Source organism: Mesoplodon mirus, assembly GCF_964341445.2.
Source record: "Mesoplodon mirus genome assembly, chromosome: 2".
NCBI lineage: Eukaryota > Metazoa > Chordata > Mammalia > Artiodactyla > Ziphiidae > Mesoplodon > Mesoplodon mirus.
The window spans coordinates 60,792,764-60,814,278 of record NC_138977.1 but is presented as its reverse complement, the minus strand read 5'-3'; the positions used below and the strand labels follow the sequence as shown (position 1 = coordinate 60,814,278).

The window sequence follows — 21,515 nt, the reverse complement described above, 5'->3', positions numbered from 1 at the left end:
AGTGCCAGCAGGACCTCAATCTTTTTTTTTTTTTTAATATTTATTATGGCTGTGCTGGGTCTTAGTTGCAGCATGTGGGATCTTTAGATCTTCACTTCCACTGAGTGAAGGAGTCTGAGGTGGGTTGGGGTTCAGAATAGAGGCGAGAGTAAGGCCCATTTGGAGTTAGTGTTCATGATTGTTTGTTGTGTTTTGTTTTGCCTGTGTTGGGTCTTGTTGCCGCTCGTGGGCTTTCTCTAGTTGCTTCGAGCGGGGGCTGCTCTTCGTTGTGGTGCGCGGGATTCTCATTGCAGTGGCTTCTCTTGTTGTGGAGCACGGGCTCTAGGCGCACGGGCTTCAGTAATTGCAGCCTGCAGGTTCAGTAGTTGTGGTTCGCGGGCTCTAGAGCGCAGGCTCAGTAGCCGTGGTGCACAGGGCTTAGTTGCTCCGCGGCATGTGGGATATTCCTGGACCAGGGCTTGAACCCGTGTCCCCTGCATTGGCAGGCAGATTCTTAACCACTGCACCACCAAGGAGGTCCCAGTGTTCATGAATTTTTAGTGGAACATATCTGCCCTATCTCATGACTTTTTCCAGTACAATTTGGTGTTATAGGTATAAGCCTGGAGAAAAATTCATCAGGCTTGTGTTTTTTGCCAGACAGGTGAGTTTAGGCTTTTAATCATGAATGCTGTTGAGGGAATTCTCCGGTGGTCCAGTGGTTAGGACTCCACGCTTCCACTGCAGGGGGCACGGGTTCGATCCCTGGTTGGGGAAAGAAGATCCTGCAAGCTGCGTGGCGCGGCACCCGCCCCCCCCAACAAAAAAGAATACTGTTGAAATGATGGACCAAATCTTGATGAGAGAAGTGAAGAAAGAAAAAGTCTAATAGACTGGGAAAAAGCATATGTAAAGGAGAGAGTTGAATTTTGCTGTGCCATGTTATTGAGCTATAGTTCCCATACCGTAAAATTCACCCTTTAAAGTATACAGTTCAGTGGTTTTTAGTCTTTTTTAGCTGTGCAGTCATCACCATTATCTAATTCCAGAACATTTTCACCACCCCAAAAGAAAATCCTGTACCCATTAGGAGTCATTCCTTAATACCGCCTTCTCGTGGCAACCACTAATCTACTTTCTGTATTGATTTGCCTGTTCTGGACATTTCATATTAATGGAATCATAATGTGTGACCTTTTGTATCTGACTTATCTTCCTTAACATAATGGTTTCAAGGTTCATCCATGTGGTGGCATGTATCATTACTTCCTTTTCATGACACAATAATCTGTCTTATGGATATATCACATTTTATGTATCTGTCCATCAGTTGATGGACATTTGTATTATTTCCACTTTTTGGCCATTATTAATAATGCTACTGTGAATACTTACGAACAAGTCTTGGTGTGACCACACATTTTAATTTCTCTTGGGTATATACCTAGGAGTGGAATTGCGAGGTCCTCTGTGTTTAGCAATTTGAGGAACTGCCAAAGTGTTTTCCAAAGTGGCTGCACCATTTTACATTCCTACCAGCAATATATGAGGGTTCTAATTTCTTCACATCATCACCAACACTTATTATTGTACACCTTTTTGGTTATAGCTATCCTACTGGGTGTGTTGGGTACCTTTTAAAACTTTTTTATTTAGGCAAGTAATAGATGAATTTTTCTTATAAAACATTAGCATTATATAAATCAGGCTAAAACCCCTATGACCTTCACCTTGGCCAGTTCCTATACCTTATCTAGAAGGAACAGTTGTTTTCATTTTGATGTATGTATTTTTCCAGAATTAAAAAAAATTCTCAGTGTAGATAGTCCTATATAGTCTTCTTACATTAATCCATCTGTTTTCATAAAAACTCAGTAATAAATGATATTAGTTTTTTTCCCTTTCCAACCTCTAACTGTAGAATGTAACATCTTTTAAAAATTATAACATCATTAGTAAAAATCATATCAAAGGGCTTCCCTGGTGGTGCAGTGGTTGAGAGTCCACCTGCCGATGCAGGGGACGCGGGTTCGTGCCCCGGTCCGGGAAGATTCCATATGCCACAGAACGGCTGGGCCCATGAGCCATGGGCGCTGGGCCTGCGCGTCCGGAGCCTGTGCCCCACAACGGGAGAGGCCACAACGGTGAGAGGCCCACGTACTGCAAAAAAAAAAAAAAAAAAAAAAATCGTATCAAAGAAGCAAATGAAGTAAATGCCTATAGATAAAGCCTTAATGTCCTGTATATTATGGCTTTTTAAATGACAGCTATTGGTCTTCATGTATTGAAACTTTATCAGTAAAACTAATTATTTTCTTCTTGTTTTTAGTGCCTGGCTCTCTGGCTATGAAAACCCTGTGGTGTCTCGAATTAATATGAGAATACAAGATCTAACAGGACTAGATGTCTCCACAGCAGAGGAGTTACAGGTAGGTAATCACATCCTACACTTCTTCAAAAGATGCTTCAGAAGAGATTTTTTCTGTCACTATACAGGCAGTACTCAATTTGCATGATACTTTGAGACTAAAAGTGAGTATATAAGCTGAAACCATGTACAGTGATCTTAATAATCAGTAGGAAAAATTGTTCTGTGACCTTTAAAATTTTTTGTCAAGACATTAACAACTCTTACTGTTGAGTATAAACTTATAGGGAAATGAAAAATATGTAACACTAGTATTTATTAAGTACACTGTGATTTATTTTTTCATTCCTACGCCTGTCAGGTGGCCATGGCATTTTTTTTTTAATAAATTATTTTTTTCTGTTTTCTAGTCAGAAATAATTCACATACCATAAAATTTACCCTGGTTTTAATATTCACATGGTCGTACAATCATCAACACTATTTTCATCACCTCCAAAGAAACCCCAGTTAAGTAGTCACTCTCCATTCCCCCTCCCTAGTGCCCCTGGCAACTGCTTCTCTACCTTCTGTATGTAAGTTTGCCTATTCTAAATATTTCATATAAATGGAGTAATACAATATGTGGCCTAGTGTATCTGGCTTATTTCACTTGACAATGTTTTTAAGGTATATCCATGTTGTAGCATGTATCAGCACTTTATTCTTTTTCATGGCTGAATAATATTAACATTCTCTTGTTTGGATATACCACGTTTTATTTATTTATCAGTTGGAGGGCTTTTGGATTGTTTCCACTCTTTGGCTATTATGACTAATGCTATTTGTCTACAAATTTTCATACAAATGTCATTTAAATTTCTCTTGGGTATAAACCTACATATGTAATTGCTGGGTCATGTGGTAGCTTTAGTATTTGAGGAACTGCCAAACTGTTTTCCAGAATGGCTGCACCATTTTACAATCCCATTGGCAATGTATGAGGCTTCCATTTTCTTCACATCCTTGCCAACACTTGTTCTTGTCCAGTTTTTTTATTAAGGTCATTCTGATACGTCTGAAGTGCTATCTCATCATGGTTCTTATTTGCATTTCCCTGATGGCTAATGATGTTGAGTATCTTTTCATGAGTTATTGGCCATTTTTTAAAAAATTTATTTATTTTTGGTTCTGTTCAGTCTTCGTTGCTGTGTGTAGGCTTTCTCTAGTTGCAGCGAGCAGGGTCTACTCTTCATTGTGGTGCATGGGCTTCTCATTGCGGTGGCTTCTCTTGTTGCGGAGCATGGGCTCTAGGCGTGTGGGCTTTAGTAGTTGCAGCACGCATGCTCAGTAGTTGTGGCTCGCGGGCTCTAGAGCCAGGCTTAGTAGTTGTGGCACATGGGCTTAGTTGCCACACGGCATGTGGGATCCTCCTGGACCAGGGATTGAACCCATGTCCCTTGCATTGGCGGGCAGACTCTCAACCACAGTGCCACCAGGGCAGCCCCAGCCATTTTTATATCTTGGAAAAAATTTCTATTCAAATCCTTTGCCTATTTTTTATTGGGTTGTTTTTATTGTTGAGTTGTGTTATTTATGTGTTGTGAATACTTGACCCATATTAGATGTATGGGTTGCAAATATTTTCTCCCGTTCTGGGGCGTGTCTTTCACTTTCTTGATGGTGTCCTTTGGCAAAAATTTTTTAATTTCTGTGAAGTCTGATAGGTCTTTTTTTTTGGTTGCTTTTGCTTAAGGTGTCTAAGAAACCATTGCCTAATCCAAGGACATAAAGATTTACACCTGTGGTGGGCCTCCCTGGTGGCGCAGTGGTTGAGAGTCCGCCTGCCGATGCAGGGGATACGGGTTCGTGCCCCGGTCTGGGAGGATCCCATATGCCGCGGAGCGGCTGGGCCCGTGAGCCATGGCCGCTGGGCCTGCGCATCCGGAGCCTGTGCTCCGCAACGGGAGAGGCCACAGCAGTGAGAGGCCCGCATACCGCAAAAAAAAAAAAAAAAAAAAAAAAAAAAAAAAAAAAGATTTACACCTGTGGGTTTTCCTACAATTTTTATGGTTTTATTTCTTACATTCAGGTCTTTGATCCATTTTGAGTCAATTTTTGTATATGGAAAGAACTTCATTCTTTTCATGTGGTTAGCCAATCGTCCCAGCATCATTTGTTGAAAACTAGTCTTCTCTATTGAATTGTCTCAGTATTATAAAATATTAGAAATATTGAGGATTACAGTGTTTTATTTCTTTGTAAACACTTACCAAGAATAGTTTATGTTCCTTCATCTCATTTGTGAAACTTATGATACAGAGTGAGCATCTTTTCTCTTTCTTTGCAAATTGTCATACTTCTAAGTTTGGATCAGCTTTCAACATTTTATCCTTTGTGCTTTCAATGTTGTTAAATATCTCTGAGGGATCTTTTATTGTTGATTTTTTTCCAGTCACTTCCTCTAAGACATCTTCTTCATCCTTTTCATCACGATCACTTTCCTTATGTTAGTAAGTTCCTTCACCACATTCCTCTGACTGCATATCTAGAGTTTCTCAAACTGCAAAAGTTAGAAACATTTTCCTTGTCAGCCTTTTCTTCTGTGTCTGCATTTAAGTCTGATTTCTTTTTTGGCGGGGGGGCTCAGCATAAGGGGTTTTTTTTAGTATTGGAGTATAGTTGATTTACAATGTTGTGTTAGTTTCAGGTGTACAGCAAAGTTATTTAGTTATACATATATGTATATCTATTCTTTTTCAGATTCTTTTGCCATATAGGTTATCACAGAGTACCAAGTAGATTTCCCTGTGCTATACAGTATGTCCTTATTAGTTATCTATTTTATATATAGTAGTGTGTATATGTTAATCCCAAGTTCCTAATTTATCCCCCCCCACACCTTTCCCCTTTGGTAACCATAAGTTTGTTTCTGAAGTCTGCCAGTCTGTTTCTGTTTTGTAAATAAGTTCATTTGTGTCATTTTTAGATTCCATGTACAGTGATCATATGATGTTTGTCTTTCTCTATCTGACTTCATTTAGTATGACAGTCTCTAGGTCCATCCATGTTGCTGCAAGTGGCATTATTTCATGCTTTTTTTTATGGCTGAGTAAAATTCCACTGATACATGTACCACATCTTCTTTATCTATTCCTCTGTTGATGGACATTTAGGTTGCTTCCTAAATGCCCAGGAGTGGGATTGCTGGATCATACGGTAGCTCTATTTTTAGTTTTTTAAGGAACCTCCATACTGTTTTCCATAGTGGCACCACCAATTTACATTCCCACCAACAGCATAGGAGGGTTCCCTTTTCTGCACACCCTCTTTAGCATTTATTGTTTGTAGACTTTTTGATGATGGCCATTCTGACCAGTGTGAGGTGATACCTTAGTAATTTTCTTGTTTCTAGTTGTGGCCCTTTGTTTTCTTCCTAGAGAAGTTCCTTTAGCATTTGTTGTAAAGCTGTTTTGGTGGTGCTGAATTCTTTTTAGCTTTTGCTTATCTGTAAATCTTGTGATTTCTCCACTGAATCTGAACAAGAGCCTTGCTGGATAGAGTGTTTTTGACTGTAGTTCTTTCCTTTTCATCACTTTAGATATATTGTGCCACTCCCTTCTGGCCTGAAGAGTTTCTGCTGAAAAATCAGCTGATAACCTTATGGGGATTCCTTTGTATGTTACTTGTTGCTTTCCCCTTGTTGCTTTTAATATTTTCTCTATAATATTTGTCGGTATGATTAATATGTGTCTCAGCATGTCCCTCCTTGGGTTTATCCTGTATGGGACCCTCTGCTTCCTGGACTTGGTTGACTGTTTCCTTTCCCATATTAGGGAAGTCTTCCCCTACTATCTCCTCAAATATTTCCTAAGGTCCTTTCTCTCTCTCTCTTCTCCTTCTGGGACCCCTATAATGTGAATGTTGGTGCATTTAATGTTGTCCCAGAGGTCTTCTTTACTGTCTTCATTTCTTTTCATTCTTTATTCCTTTCCACAGCAGTGATTTCCACCATTCTGTCTTCCAGCTCACTTATCCATTCTTCTGCCTCATTTATTCGGCTATTGATTCCTTCTAGTGTAGTTTTCATTTCACTTATTGTATTGTTCATCTCTGTTTGTTTGTTCTTTATATCTTCTAGCTCTTGTATCTTCTTGGTCTGTCCCTCCATTCTTTTTCTGAGATCTCGGATCATCTTTACTATTACTCTGAATTCTTTTTCAGGTAGATTGCCTGTCTCCACTTCACTTAGTTCTTCTGGGGTTTCATCTTGTTCCTTCATCTGGAACATTGTCCTCTGCCATCTCATGTTGTCTAACTTTCTGTGTTTGAGGTCCCACAGGCTGCAGGATTGTAGTTCCTCTTGCTTCTGGTGTCTGCCCCCTAGTGGATGAGACTGGTCTAAGAGGCTTGTGCAGGCTTCTTGGTGAGGAGGACTGGTGCCTGCCCACTGGTGGGTGGAGCTGGGTCTTGTCCCTCTGGTGGGCAGGGCCGTGTCAAGGGATGTGTTTAGAGGCGGCTGTGGGCTCAGGAAGACTTAAGCAGCCTGTCTGCCTGTGTTCCTGCCCTGTTGGTTTTTTGGCCTGAGGCATCCCAGCACTGGAGCCTAAGGGCTGTTGGGTGGAGCCAGGTCTTGGCGTCAAAGTGGCAGCGTTTAGGGCAACTCACGCCAGTGAGTACTCCCCAGTGTCTCCGCCACCGGTGTCCTTGTCCCCATAGTGAGCCACAGCCACCCCCACCTCCCAAGTAGATCCTCCAAGTCCAGCAGGTAGGTCTGACCCTGGCTCATATGAAGTCACTGCTTTTTCCCCTGGGTCCCTGTACACACAAGACCTTGTGTGTGCCCTCCAAGAGTGGAGTTTCTGTTTCCCCCAGTACTGGGGAGTTCCTGTGATCAAGGCCCACTGGCCTTCAAAGCCAAATGCTCTGGGGGCTCCTCCTCCCGATGCCAGACCCCCAGACTGGGGAGCCTGACGTGGGGCTCAGAACTTTCACTCCTGTGGGAGACCCTCTGTGATATAAATATTTTCCAGTTTGTGGGTCACCCACCCAACACTTATGGGATTTGTTTGTATCACGAATGCATCCCTCCTACTGTCTTGTTGTGACTTCTTCTTTGGAAGTAGAATATCTTTTTTTGGTAGGTTCCAGTCTTTTTTGTTGATGGTTGTTCAGCCATTAGTTGTGATTTTGGTGTCTTCACAAGAGGAAAGGTGAGTTCAGGTCCTTCTACTCCCCCATCTTGTCCTGGAACCAAGCCCATTTAAATTTGATTTGAATTTCACTTACAGCATTATTGCTTTCCATTTCTCTGCTGTACTGTATCTTTGTTGGCTAATTTCTTCTTTTAATTGTCTGTTTTTGTAAAATATCACATAGGTTTTTACTGGGAAATAAGGAGGCAGCATAACTACATGCTTTGCTGTCTGTGCATGAACTGAATAACAGATATGCAGTGACCAATCACTGATAGACTTTGAAAGAAGTGACATGACTGGTCATTGATCATGATATGTAGCTGTTATTTGTATAGTAATTTGTGGACTGAAGAGCTAGTAGCAATATTTGCACTTTATGCAGTTACTCCCAGTTAATGTAACATGGTAATTGAAATGTCCACTGTGTTGTTGGGGGTCTGGTGTCAAGGGTTAGCTAAACCATGGTATCTGAGATTTGTGCATTTTGGAACTGTGCAAAATAGGACTTCCCGAATTTAAATTTGCTTATATTAAGTTATTTACTCCATGGTCATCTACAACTTCCTTGGTACTCATTTGATTATTAAAGAAACTATGATGTGTCTTTTTCTTTCCTAATTTGTATTTATTCTCACCTGCCTAAACTTCACAGGCTCTTTCAGGCTACTTGATATATTTCTAACTTAATAGTCTGATCCAACCCAACGAAGGCATCTACAACATATGAAGTAAAATATCCACAGTAATAATAATTTATATAGGACTTGGACTTTGCTGTGGGCAACACTTTTAATTATGTACTCATTTCATTTCATCAATAATGCTCTTTAAATTACATTCTCCTTTCATTTCTCAGCATTTTGTCATATTGGGATGGAAGGGAGGGAGTTAGGGAAGGTATCATTATCCTTATTTTACAAATAAGAAAACTGAGGTTGTATCCAAAGTTACATATACTGTATTGTAACTAAGAAATCTGGAACTTGAGCTCAGACCAAATATTTCTCTTACTTTCTTTTGCTGCTTCATGCTGGGGCATTGTCACATCCAAATGAAGTTGTCATGGCCTTCCAACAGGAATAATTAAATTGTTGTTAACTTCTTCCCTTTTTTACCTAAGTAGAGAAAAAAAAAATATGTAGGAAACTGGATTTCATTAAAGTAGATGGGGAGTTTGCCAGCATTTTGGGCTTTGGAAAACATGAGTCTTGATTTAAATTCCCAAGGAAAGTGTTTAGTAAAAATTAATAATAAAAATATTGAAATTCTAATTCTAGAAATTTTTAATTCTAAAATTCTAATTCAGATTTTAGTTTCTTATGTATTAAGGAAAACCATGTCCCCCCAAACATTTGCTAAAGAAAAGCATATTAACTAAGGTTCTAAAATAGCATATAGTAGCTATCCTTAGTTTTTCATCCTTGTTTTTTTAGGAACTCTTTATTGATTTAAAAAATGCTTTGCTTCTCATTTATTTAGAAGTACCTAACCATGATATATAAGAGGACAAAATGGGACTCATAGATTTTTTTGAATAGTAATCTTGATAGTTCTTTCATTCATGTTTTGTTTCTCTCCTTCAGGTAGCTAATTATGGAGTTGGAGGACAGTATGAACCCCATTTTGATTTTGCACGGGTAAGTAAAAAAAAATGGCAAATGAAGGAGTTCCACTGAAGCTTAGGCATGACATGTTAATTCTGTTCTTTTGGTATTAAAAATTCATAGCTTATTTGGAATTTGTGAAAGCATGGTGGAATAGATATTCTGTAAAGCCTTTTAAAGCAGTAAAAAATACCTAGAGACACGGTAAAAGAACTTAGGATACTTTTAAATGCATTGCTGAGCTTTGAAGAAAGTAAAGGAAAATTCTCAAAGGCAAACTGAACAGAGAAAACCTAGAGACTAAAATTAGAGTGTTTAAAGGGAGCAAAAAAGCTGTAGCTGGAGGCATGTACCTCCAGGAATCTAGAGCTTTGGGGATTAACAGCTCTGTGAGAGGACCTGCTATAGTGTAGGCTACTGAACTGAGATCCCTGCATAAAACCTAAATCTCCAAAAGGATTACACCTTCAGAGAAAGAAAGAATGGCCTAGAAAATCATCTGCTTTGAGTTAAGACCCTTCAAAAGAGTTTCCTCTCGAATCCTAGCTGGAGTATGATGTGTTATGGGGAGCTTTTTCTGGCAGTTTGAAAGCAGAGGCCTGCCAGCAGATACAGATGCCCCCAGGATGTTAAATACTTCAGTTATCAGATACAGAATATAAAATAACTATATAGGTCCAGTCTAGCCTCCTCTGGGAGTGGGCAGTTGGCGAGCCCACGCTAACCTGTGCAACTCTGTCCCGATCCCTGAGTTCTCACATGGTGCCCAGACAGATCAGATCGAAGCCATGGCCATTCTTTTTGCTGTTGTTGCCAGGGGAGCCACTATCCTTGCCAAACATGCTTGGTATGGAGGCAGCTTCCTGGAGGTGACACAGCAGATTCTGGCTAAGATACCTTCTGAAAATAACAAGCTAATGTACTCACATGGCAATTCTTTGTTTCATTACATCTGCCAAGACAGGATTGTCTATCTCTTTATCACTGATGATGATTTTGAGTGTTCCCGAGCCTTTAATTTTCTGAATGAGATAAGAAAGAGTTTCCAGGCTACGTACAGTTCAAGAGCACAAACAGTGCTCCCATATGCCATGAATAGTGAGTTCCCAAGTGTCCTGGCTGCACAGCTGAAGCATCACTCTGAGAATAAGGGCATAGAAAAAGTGATGGAGACTCAAGCCCCAGTGGATGAACTTAAAGGAATCATGGTCAGAAACATAGACCTGGTGGCTCAGCAAGGCGAAAGATTGGAATTATCGATAGATAAAACAGAAAATCTCGTGGATTCGTCTGTCACCTTCGAAACAACCAACAGAAATCTTGCCCGAGCCACGTGTATGAAGAATCTCAACTCACCATCATCATCATCATCATCATATCAGTCATATTCATCTATATTATTGTGTCACCTCTCTGTGGTGGATTTACACGGCCAAGCTGTGTGAAGAACTAAAAAACTTATCATTAACCTAGGATACGAGAGAACAGGGAGTTAAAAGCAATCCGTTTGATTCAAGCCTTTTAATACTGACCGATGGTGTCTGCCAGTCTCTTCAACCCTCTTCTTTCTCTCTTTTGTTTTAATATTGTTCTATGCCTCCAGATTTATCTTTGTCCTATCAACCAGTTTATTCCAGTGCACTTCAGACCGAACCATTTATTGCAGCAGTAGCCTTAAAAAGGCATTTTGTTTCTTTGGTTTGTTAACTAGTGTCATCTACTTATAGATACATTTTTGTTTATAATTGCACAAAGCTATCACCAAGGTAGAAACCACCTGTCTTATGAGCTGTCTACTGAAATTATGGATGACCTTTGTGCACACAAAAGTTCAAGAGACAGATAGTATTGCTAACATCTCATCTTAATATCCTTTGATTTTGAAGGGTTTTAAGTGCTTGGAAACAATATACATGGAGAATTGTTGTTATTTTGGGAATTGTAGTTAATTGTTGGTGTTTCTAGGAGCCCACGCAGGTAAAGTATTAAACATTTTATCTCAGTGAGATGGGGAACGTTTTGCTAGCCTCTTAGAAGCAAACAGAATTATCCTTGTCTGCTTATTATTAACTTTAGGCAGAAAGTTTTGATCATTCACAAACCTCGCCGAGCTTGATATCCTCTGTTTCCCCATTGCAGTTGATTTGAGAAGACAGTGGTTTAAATATTGTTGAAGGTTGTGGTTTTTTACATATTCCTTTTTCTTTGGTGGATATTTAGGGCAATTGTATAGATAATAGAATGGGTAGTGGATGGAGTGGGGAGGCACATTCCTCTGGCTCACCAAAGAAAAAGAAGAGAACCACAGTGGAAAAGCCCAAACTGAATATAGTCAGCAATCAGCTCCAGGATTTGGGTTTGACTGGTGTTGAATAATAGTTTGAGCATCCTTTGCGGTTTAGTAAGTTCTTTAATCTGCCTAGTTTTGAAGAATTCTTTTGTGAAACTTGAGAGTAGACAGTATGATACATGAAAGAATACAAGACATTTTAGCTAACATCCATGTAGCTGCAGCGTGAAAAAACTGGAGTGTAATCATACTGCTTTGGCTACTCTGGCATCTGTTAGCTAGTGTGTACTTTTAGTGTGTATCTGAAAGGACAACATTTGGTGCCCTAGATCTAACTGCACTTATTTATCAATAAATGCCAGTAAATGGACATTATATTACATTTGACTATTTTCCCAATGAAAGAACAAATTGGTCTGTAAAACCTAGTCACCTGTTTAGCCTAGTCATGTGCCTTGAATATTTATGTGTCACGTAATCTGGCACCTGCAACCTGTTCTTCCATCTGTACCATTCAATTCATGCTGATTCATTTATTTGACATATATTTTCAACCCCCTGGAACTCTTTTCCTGGTGATCATGTATAGTGCAAATGTTTTTTCAGTCCTCTTTATCAACACTAATGCCTTTTAATTACATCAGCATTTCCTGTTGGAAAACACATTTGTTCCATGAAAACATTTGGCATTCCTTAATAATAATTTCCAAATGTCTTTAGTCCCAAGAAAAAGACTTAAAGCTTATTTCCCTTTCTTACACACATGTGAATAAAAATGATATGCATGTTTTAGGGATAAATTACTTAACCATATCTTGATCTGTTTATGTATAAGAATGCTTTTTAAAGCACATACCTTGTTTTAAATGATGTACAAACTGAAGGCATTAATAAAATTTAAGAGTAATAGAAAAAAATAACTAATACTTTAAAAATAAAAGAGGATAAAAATTAATGAATTCTCAAAATGATTTAACATATTTGAAAAATAGAAGCTTTAGGTCGAAAAAATTGTTGAAATTTAAAATTTAGTGTATAAGTTAAACAGAGACAGCTGCAGTGAATTAGTGAATTGGGCAATAAATCTGAAGAAATTACAGGATTACATTTTGAAAGACAGGAAGATAAAAAACATAAAATAGATGCAGAGGCTGGAGAATAAATAATATTAAAGCAGTTTGTTAAAAAGTTGTTCTTGCCCAAGTACTCTTGCTTAAGATCAATAAATATTTAACCTTTTAAATAAAAAAGTAATTTTAATATATCAAGCTATAAATTGTCATCACCAAATCTTAATTTAAGCTTTATCATAATTACATGAATTCTAAGGAATGTGCCAAGTATTCTAATAAACGTCTTGATCTATTACCATTTTTTAATAAGAGTATATTCTTTGGAAAGAAAACAGTCTGTATTGTATTAAATTCCTTGACTGGTTTAATCCCAGAATCCTAGACTCTTTTTCTGGGCAGGCTAGCAAAGGATATATTTTTAGTCTCTTTTCCATCTGTTTTCAATTATTGAAAAATGTCTGAGGATCTTGGATGATGTGAAAGACTACAGTTTAAGTCCTCACATTAATGTAACTAAATTTTTTTTCTTAGCTTTTTATTTTGAAATAATTATAGATTCCTAGGAAGTTTCCCCCCAAGATACAGGGAGATCCCATGTACCCTTCACTCAGCCACCTTCAGTGTTAACATCTTGCATAACTGTAGTACACTATAAAAACCAGGAAATTGGTGTTGGCACAAGCAACAGAGCTTATTCATATTTCACCAGTTATGCTCGCATTCATGTCTGTCTGTCTGTCTGTCTATACAGTTTTATTACATGTGTAGCTTTATGTAACTACCACCACAATAAAGATACATAACTGCACCATCACTGTAAGACTCCCTTGCGGTACTGGTCTGTAGCTACATATACCCTTCTGCCTCCCGCTGGTAACCACTAATCTGTTCTTCACTAAAATTATTTCGCAGATGTTACGTAAATGGTACATACGGCATGTATCCTTTTAAGATTGTCTCTTTTCACTCAGCATAATTCCCTTGAGGTTCATCCATGTTTTTGCAGAACATATCAACAGGGTGTTCCTTTTTGTTTGCTGCATAGTATTCTGTGGTATAGGTATATGACAATTTTAGTCATTCATCCTTTGAAGGACATTAATGGACAATTTGAGGATATGACAAATCGATGTGTATAAATTTCTGTGTGAAAAATACATGATTTTCATTTTTCTGGGAAAATGCCAAGAGACTATACTGTATTTTAATTTAGCTTTAAATAGCCAGACGTGAATTCTTCAGCCAGATTAAAGTGCTGACAGCCCAAAAGACAGTCAAGAATAGTAGCAGTGACATTTGAATGGATCATGAGTTCAAAGTAAATCTCAAGGTAAATTTTTTTTTACCCACAGAGAATTGACTTAATGAATGTAGCTGAGAGACTCTCATGTCTTGCTTTTTTGGAAGCTAAAACTATAGGTGTCAATTTTTAAAATAATCTGTGGGTAGTAGATATTGGTTCTCACTATATAGGCTAACAAATCTGTATTTTCCCCCCAAATGGTCTTATCAAAAGTATTCAGTGTACTAGTTGAATCAACAACCAACAAATATCTGAGTGCCTGTTGTATATAGTGCACTGGACATTATAAAGGAACCTTTTGGGGCTGTTTTTAGCATACTGTTCAGCATATTAATGATGTTAGTTGCCATTGGAGAATTTGCATTACTGAATTTTATACCACTGAGTTGTGTTTTATTCACAGAAAGATGAGCCAGATGCTTTCAAAGAGCTGGGGACAGGAAATAGAATTGCTACATGGCTGTTTTATGTAAGTTATAGCTAAAATTTTTAAGTTGGGATTTGATCACATGACTCATTTATTTTGATGTGTGCAGATGTTTGTTCTGTTTAGCTCTTGATTAACATCCTAGTTTAACATTTTTTTACAACTGAGTAAAGGGAGTTAAGAATTTTTTCTTTGCATTTATAAGTTTTTCAGATTGTACTTATTACAACCTGAAGAAGAAAGTTAAAATTACACCTAGTCCCAGTATTTGAAGGCAATGTGATATTTTGGAGTATGGACTGTCATCTATAGTCATCTATAATGTGTATATAAGCAACTCTGTGTATTTGTAGGAATTTATGTGTATATATCCACATTATCTTAATAAACTTTTATTTTGAATTTATTGATAAATATCATATCAGAAAAGTGTTAAGTATATAAGTATATAACGATAAATTTTCACAGAGTGAACACTAGCATAGTCAGCACCCAGATCAAGAAATAGTACATTAGAGCACGCTAGAAGCCCTTTCCTCAAGGGTAACAATTCTCCCATTGTTCATTAGTTTCAAAACAGTATGATCTTCATTTTTTAAATTGTTTATATATTCATACATGTAGAAAAAATTAAGCTTTGATCATAATATTTGCCCCAGTTATCTATTGCTGCATAACAAATCACCCCAAAACTGAATGGTTTAAAGTAACAGTTTGATTCTTATCTTTCATGGTTGTGAGGTTGATTGGGCTTCATTTATGGTTCTTGCTCTGGATCTCTCGTGCATTTGCAATCAGATGATGGCTGGCACTGGGGTCACCTTAAAGGCTGAAGTTGAGGCTGGTTGTTGGCCAGAATACCAGCATGTGGACTGGGCTTCCTCATAGCATGAGGCTGGATTCTAAGAGCAAGTATCCCCCAAAAGGCAGTACATAGCTTTTTTTTTCTTTTGGCTGCGTTGGGTCTTCGTTGCTGCACGCGGGCTTTCTCTAGTTGCAGCGAGCGGGAGCTACTCTTCATTGCAGTGTGCAGGCTTCTCATTGCGGTGGCTTCGCTTGTTGTGGAGCACGGGCTCTAGAGCTCAGGCTCAGTAGTTGTGGCACACAGGTCGCTGCAACTAGGGAAGGCCCACACGCAGCAACGAAGACCGATTGCAGCCAAAAATAAATACATAAAGTAAATAAATTTTTTTTTAAAAAGCAAAGAAATACAAGAAAATTGATGCTATATTATTTGGTCCAATATCCGTAAATGTTAGATTGTTTGTGACTATCAGACTATATATTAGATAATTATATCCCCTTTTAGTTATACATAGCATTTTTATTAGATTTGTATTCATTTTTTTCATTATTTGAATGCTTTTCTCAGATGGGCCACATGGCACAACTTTTAAATTCCTCTGAAGTTAGTTTTTTCATTGCTTAAGAGCTATTCGCTCTTTGATATCGATTATATATTTATCATGGTAAAATACACTTCTTTATATCACTGAATGCCTTTAGCATTAAACTGTGCTTGATACTAAAATCAAACTCTTCTTTGGTACAGCATTTGCCTATAAATCACTTGTTTTAGATGTGACTCTTGAATATAGCATATAGTTGGATTTTGCTTTGTGATACATTAGTCTGACTCTACATTCTACTTACGTTGTTTTTGAAAAAAATCTTCACTATATGATCTGTGTTTCCTTTGCCTCATTTTATGCATGTGCTTCTTCAGTTAATTTGGAAGGTTTGTGTTTTTATTCTAATTCACCATTAAGAATATAACTTTATAAATCTTTTAATCTTCTAATTTTTAGTTAATATGTGTTGATACCCTACCATGAGAAATGACAAAACTGGTTTTAGTTTATTACTTTTCTCTTGGTGTTCAGTCCTATTTTGTTTGAATTCACTTATTTAAATATTTATTGAATACCTACTGTTTTGAGGCTATTCTCAGCAATAAACAAAACAGATGAAAATTCCTGCCCCCATGGAGATAATATTCTAGTGCTATAGAATACATATTTATACCCCATGTTACTTGATTTGTCAGTTTTAAATCATCTCTTTTTACCTCTGGCTATAAAAGAAATAGCTATCCCAAATTATATCCCAATCTCCCTTGCTGACTTCATCTTTCCTCTGCTTTTATATATCTATGTAAACCTAAATAGCATCGTGTCTTTTAAAAACTGACTAGCATGCACAAACCCAGTTATGTAAGTAGAAGTCCAGATATTCTCATTCTAGTATTTAGTATCAAATCTACCTCACAGTGGCATGTTTAACTTTATTCTAGCACTTTTGATAATACTCTCATCTCTTATTAGATGAGTGATGTGTCAGCAGGAGGAGCCACTGTTTTTCCTGAAGTAGGAGCTAGTGTTTGGCCCAAAAAGGTAAGCTTAGCTTGTTATTTTAATTTGGTGGCGGCGGGTCCTCTGTATTTTTTCCCTGAGGAATATATGCACCTATATTTCATAGTCTAAGTAGTAAATAACATTTTTAAAGGTAGTACACTTAAGGACTACATTATGTCTAGGGAAAATTTTAGATATTGTACAATTTACCGTGAGTACCTAGAGGTATGAACAACGAGGGATTAGTGTTTAGAAGTTTTCATTTCTAAAATGGGTTCCGTATGATACTTGCTATTGTAAGATGTGTTAGCTTTGGCAAATACACTTTTTTGTTAAGTAACGCAGATATTAATGCTTTCATGTGATCACCAAAATTTTGTACATTATATGATACTTTCAGAACTATATTAGAGGAAGATATAATGCTGCCATAGAGAATTATTTCCATAGAACAGAGGAAAATTTAGTTACTATAAAAAGCAATAACCTGATACTTTATTTGGGGATAATTTTGTATTGTTTTCCACAGGGAACTGCTGTTTTCTGGTATAATCTGTTTGCCAGTGGAGAAGGAGATTATAGTACACGGCATGCAGCCTGTCCAGTGCTGGTTGGAAACAAATGGGGTAAATATTTCCTATATTCTCTAAACAGAATTTGTGATTTTTGTCTCTTATTTAAAAATTATTATAATTTACATCTTAAAAGAAAGTGAAAAAAAACTCCTGACAGATTTGCCTAACATGACTTTAACACTGAAAGGGATTCAACCAAGCAAGTTTCTTAATATAAATTTGCTTTTAACAGATCAGATTTTTTGACATTTTTAACACCATTTCCACTTATTATTTAAGAAACGTTAATTGATTCAAACTTGAATCTTCCTCTCATGGGGTTCACAGTTGTCTCTTGTAGTAGATACTAATACAAAGATATAAACAGAAGACAGTAACTACTTACATTTAGGGAGGCTTCTTTGAAGTTTAATTTTTATATTTAGTCTTGAAGATAGAGCAGTAGTTTTCCAGGCATGTTAGGGACCAGGGCCAGGAATCATATGAGGCTAGAGAGGTACTCTCAGGTTCATGCAAGTATAGGACTGGCCACATTTAAAAAAAAAAAAAAAGAAAAAGAAATAGAAATGGGTGAACTTATTTTTATATAGATTTATTTAACCCCATATATCTATTTCCATATGTGTCACTTGGCCACATTCCACACTTGAAGTGCTTAGTAGCTACATGTGTCTAGAGGCTACCGTATTGGACATAGCAAGATTAAGGAGTGATACCTGATCATCAGGATTTAAAAGAACTCCCCTGATGATTACTAATGTTTGAGAACCACTGGACTAGAATGAAGGGAGGCTAGTGGAGGAGAGATGAGTTTAGAAGGCTGTTTTCTGTTGTCTAAATGGGTGATGATAAAAGCCTGGACTAAGGCAGCAACAAAAGGTTTGGAGAGCAAAGAATAGATTGAAGAGATCATAGAAGTAAAATCAACAGGGTTTGATGAATAAAAGATTGGATACACGGGTTAAGACAGGTAACAAGGTAGTTAAGAATTAATGAGTGCTACTTTAAATATCTTATACATGTTGATGCCATTGATTGGGTTCTATGATATAGGAGAAGGAGACAGAAATTAATTCCTTTGGGGGTATATTAAAAAACAGTATCTTGGAACAAAGGAGTCTTGAGTACATAATACGAGAGATTAATCATAGAGTTGTGTTCATTTTTAAAATGTCTTTGTGTGAGAAGTGGTATTTTGCAAACAGGTAAAACAGTGTTTTGTTCTGTCTGTACCTACATCTCAAGTCTTACATTGAACATTAGAAACTTTAGGAAATACACATGCACAGATTCTCAAATGTACATACATATATATAAAATCTTTTTTATTTCCAGCATTTACTGAAGTTCTTAAAAAAAACAGCCTAAGTAGCATCTGTCTTTGTCTGGTTTTGGTCTTGAACTTTTTTAGCCTATGTAGAAACTTCATTATAGTCCTGGCTCCTAGGAGTTAATAATTAAATACTAGTTAGATAGTGGGGGACATTAATCTATTATTTTCTTTCACAGTATCCAATAAATGGCTCCATGAACGTGGACAGGAATTTCGAAGACCGTGCACCTTGTCGGAATTGGAATGACAAACAAACAGACTTCCCTTTCTCTCCTGTTGTACTCTAATGTGTCTGATACACACATTTCCCAGTCTTAACTTTGAAGAGTTTACAATTGACTAACACTCCATGATTGATTCAGTCATGAACCTCATCCTATGTTTCATCTGTGGACAATCGCTAACTTTGTGGGGGGTTTTTTTCTTTTAAAGGTAACACTTAAAACACCACATTTTACATATGAAACCTTAAAGTTCAGTTGGTATCACAGAGGACAAAGCAAGGCAGGGTAAAAAATGAGGAATTTTTACATTTATGGTATATTTTAAAGAACTTTTTTTGGTTGGATAAAAAATACAATTTAGGCATCTGATTATAGTATTTCAGTACATCTCAGTTGGTGGGTGGTAGGCTAGAATGGTCCCTGTGATTAAAGAACAGATGCCGTATAGTATGGACCTAGGTATTATGTTTACCTAGTCTCAACAACTCCCTTCTGGATCTGCCTGAAGACTAGGAATAAATTAGCCCTGTAAAGTGGGTTCCATACAATGTTTGCCCCTCCATATGCTATTCTAATTTGATTTTTTTTCTCCCAAGTCATTTTTAAAGTATGCTTTATTTTACCAATCCCCTTCTTTCATAGCTCCTCTGTGGTGAATTAAATTTGAGTTACAATACTTTGATTAAAAAAAAATTTTTAACAGAAGGTCCTACATTAAAGACTGGGCCTTCTTAACTAAAATGATCATGACTTAGTCTGTTTCTTGTTTTTCTTAAATGACTGATGATTTTGTCCAAAAAATTTTGCTGTTTTTCTTAGTGCTAATTCCTTGCCTCTTATTTCAGCTACAGCAGGGGATGATGATGTTGGCATTCGGATTAAAAAAATATCGTGCCTTAGGAGACTGGAAATTTAAAAATGTACAAGTCCTTTCAATGATGAGGGAATTGATAAAAAAGGAGTTTTTCCTAAAAAGCCAAAATGTTTGTTTTTTCAATTCTGAAATGTGTTGTGACAACAGTGACCTATTTATGATCTTAAATCTTTTTTTTTTAAATGTTTCCGTTTTCTGTGTGGTATTTTTCATATTTAAATGTGAATGTGTGCTATAGCAATAACAGGTTATTTCTTTAGAATTAGGACTTAGGTTTATCCTCCTGATTTTCATTCACTCTAAAGTCACATTGTTATGGTAGAAAATTAAGGCTCTTTGAACTTTCAGATATTTAATCAATCAAAATATGTTACCTTCAAAGGGAGCTTTACAACTTTATTACTATGGTTATGGAGTTTTTACAGTAATGCTACTTAAGATTTTCTGTTGTTCAAATACATGGTATGGTAGTAGAAAGCTCTGAACCTAATGAAGTATGTTAATTGACCCGTTAACCTTTATATTTCTTATGGTGAATCATAGTTCACATAAGGGCTCTTTATCCTTTATGCAGTATTTAAATAAGGAAGAATTTGGTTAATTCTCTGGGAAAGAGGGTATTACTTTACCATTTTTTAAAAAAAGTGAACTGTGAACTTTATTTCTCCGAACTATCCTTTGTTCCACTACAAGTATTTTAGTAAGAAATATTGAGAATTAAGTTCATTAATCTAATCAGATTTTGTGACCACAGATTTTTAAAAAATCTTTTTTAGATGGAAGCAATGTAAATTCAAAATTGAAGAAATAAAATGGGTGTTCAAAGAAAGGATACTAATCCTTAATTGCCACGTGTTTTAGAAAGTAGAATAAAAAATATCTATTTCACAAGGAAACAACATATTCCATAATCCTACAAATTTCATTATATTCAACCCCAAACCCCACACAGGGATTGGTAAACTCTTGTCAGTGTTAGGTCTTACAGAACCCTCCCAAGTTTCATAATTACCAACTATTTTTCTTTCCAAATGAAAAGGAGAAAAAAAATCCAGTATAAAACTTTGCAATCCTTTTTTTTAATGCTGAACTTTAAAATAAATGAGGGCTAGAGCTATCATGGAAAATGTGGAAACTGTGGTTTCCTCACCAACCCTAAGTGTCCATCCTTTAAGGTTGGAAGTTTCATCATTCATTAACTTTAACCATGAGTTATCACCAGTATCACCAAGTTAACTGAAGTATCCACCAGAATACTCAATCAGCAGGGTAAGTAAATGCCATAACTATGTAATAACCTAGTAGGATTATTTAAAAAAATAACGAAGTGACTTTAAGATTCTTCAGAAAGCTAGATGGTAAATGCAGTAATGAAAGACACAACCAACCATGTACTTTGGTGAATTTATAATAAAATGGTTACTACAATATAAAAGGATTGAGAAGAGTTGTTGTAAGCAGTAAACACACACACATATAAAACCTTATATATGTGTGATATAAAAATATAATACCTTATATGTGTGTGTGTATATAAGATATATATTATTGCTGCTGAGAAGAATCTAAATATCCTTACAGAGTCATGTGTTGCTGGTTATATGTAAATTCCATGCCAGATTTCCACTTAAGTCCATATAGCTGAAAAATGAACAACCCATATGTAGGGCCTAATGAGCTAAACAATTGAATGACTAGATGGCTGCCATTACGAAACTTACAGTGTAATACCAAAATAACAACAACAGCAAATACCCAATCATGATTAAATAATCAGTTGAGAAGGATTAAACAGGATTATGAAATGGAGATTGCTAGGAGAAAGCAGAAAGAAAAATGACATCTTAGTCTGGATGCCCAGCAGCACAAGAACCAATCCCTTCTCTTGGCAGCACTTCACTGGGGTAAAAGTTTGTTATTTAGCAGGAGCAGTA

The 21,515-nt window shown here is 36.8% G+C and overlaps 1 protein-coding gene and 1 pseudogene across 4 annotated transcripts in view; both read left to right on the top strand.

The window, feature by feature from the left end:
* P4HA1 (prolyl 4-hydroxylase subunit alpha 1) overlaps nucleotides 1-19,764 on the top strand; it is an 84,250-nt gene extending 64,486 nt beyond the window's left edge. For all 3 annotated transcript variants that reach the window (XM_082634495.1, XM_082634494.1, XM_082634496.1), the window contains exons 10-15: nucleotides 2,309-2,412; nucleotides 9,112-9,161; nucleotides 14,198-14,263; nucleotides 16,546-16,614; nucleotides 17,105-17,201; nucleotides 18,660-19,764. In XM_082634495.1, coding sequence (XP_082490621.1) covers nucleotides 2,309-2,412; nucleotides 9,112-9,161; nucleotides 14,198-14,263; nucleotides 16,546-16,614; nucleotides 17,105-17,201; nucleotides 18,660-18,730 — 457 coding nt within the window. In that variant the 3' untranslated portion in view covers nucleotides 18,731-19,764. The remainder of the gene's footprint in view (nucleotides 1-2,308; nucleotides 2,413-9,111; nucleotides 9,162-14,197; nucleotides 14,264-16,545; nucleotides 16,615-17,104; nucleotides 17,202-18,659) is intronic.
* LOC309811646 (vesicle-associated membrane protein 7-like) lies at nucleotides 9,173-14,174 on the top strand (annotated as a pseudogene). The gene has a single exon. The product of its transcript is annotated as a vesicle-associated membrane protein 7-like (transcript).
* Nucleotides 19,765-21,515: the final 1,751 nt, after the last annotated feature.